This window comes from Saprolegnia parasitica (genome assembly GCF_000151545.1).
Source record: "Saprolegnia parasitica CBS 223.65 unplaced genomic scaffold supercont2.12, whole genome shotgun sequence".
Classification (NCBI taxonomy): domain Eukaryota; phylum Oomycota; class Saprolegniomycetes; order Saprolegniales; family Saprolegniaceae; genus Saprolegnia; species Saprolegnia parasitica.
In genome coordinates, this window is record NW_012156406.1 from 225,318 (window position 1) to 226,090 (window position 773).

General features: G+C 59.8%; 1 protein-coding gene across 1 annotated transcript in view; it reads right to left on the reverse strand.

Moving 5' to 3' along the window:
- Positions 1–342: 342 nt before the first annotated feature.
- Positions 343–773, reverse strand: part of SPRG_19673 (TKL protein kinase) — a gene marked incomplete at both ends in the record, with an annotated part of 1,775 nt that continues 1,344 nt past the window's right edge. Inside the window, one exon of the mRNA XM_012343237.1 lies at positions 343–741. Within this exon, the coding sequence (XP_012198627.1) occupies positions 343–741 (399 nt within the window). The remainder of the gene's footprint in view (positions 742–773) is intronic.

Here is a 773-nt window from a genome sequence, read left to right on the forward strand (position 1 = left end):
CCGAGATGAGTCCTCGACGCATCCAGATCTTCCACATGTTGTTGAACGCCGTTGTCGCCAGTCGCTTCCGAGCGCGCAGATCGGCCGGGTCGTCGAGGAGGCTGCCGAGCTTCTTGGTCGTGTGCCACGCCAAAGAGGCCGCGTGCGTCGGCGCGTCAAGCTGCGTCGACCGGAATACCTGCGTTTCTTCCGTCTTGTCTTCATTCATCTTGAGGTCCCACCGGGCGAAGACGGATGGCGCCGCGGCTTTAATCCTGGTCATGGCCCGATTGACTGCATTGTCGATACACTCGAGCACATCGATTATTAGGGTCATTGCATGTATATAAGTCGTGTCTCGAGCTACTTCATCTGGCGCAGCTGCATCTTGATAGTAAACGACACTTGCATGGCCGTCGGCCGGTCGTCGGCAGCGAGCGCCAAGCACCGCTGCGTCAGCTCGGCGTACCACTGCGGACAGTCGGGTGACAGCGTCGGCTGCAGCTCGCCCTTCATCACCTTGGCCATGATCGCCGTGTCCGTGTACGGGTTGCCGTTGACATTTCGCAAGTCCGAGTACGGCACGATCTCGTTGCTGAGCTCGGCAAGGATCACGCCAAACGAAAACACGTCGGCCGACTCGGTGTAGTGGCCGTCTTGGAGCACTTCGGGCGCCATCCAGCGGTACGTGCCAATGCCGGCGGTCATGGTCGCGTCGTCTGTCTCGCGCGAGACGCCGAAATCCGTCAACTTGGCGTCCATCTTGGTGTTGAGGAGCACATTGCGCGATTTCA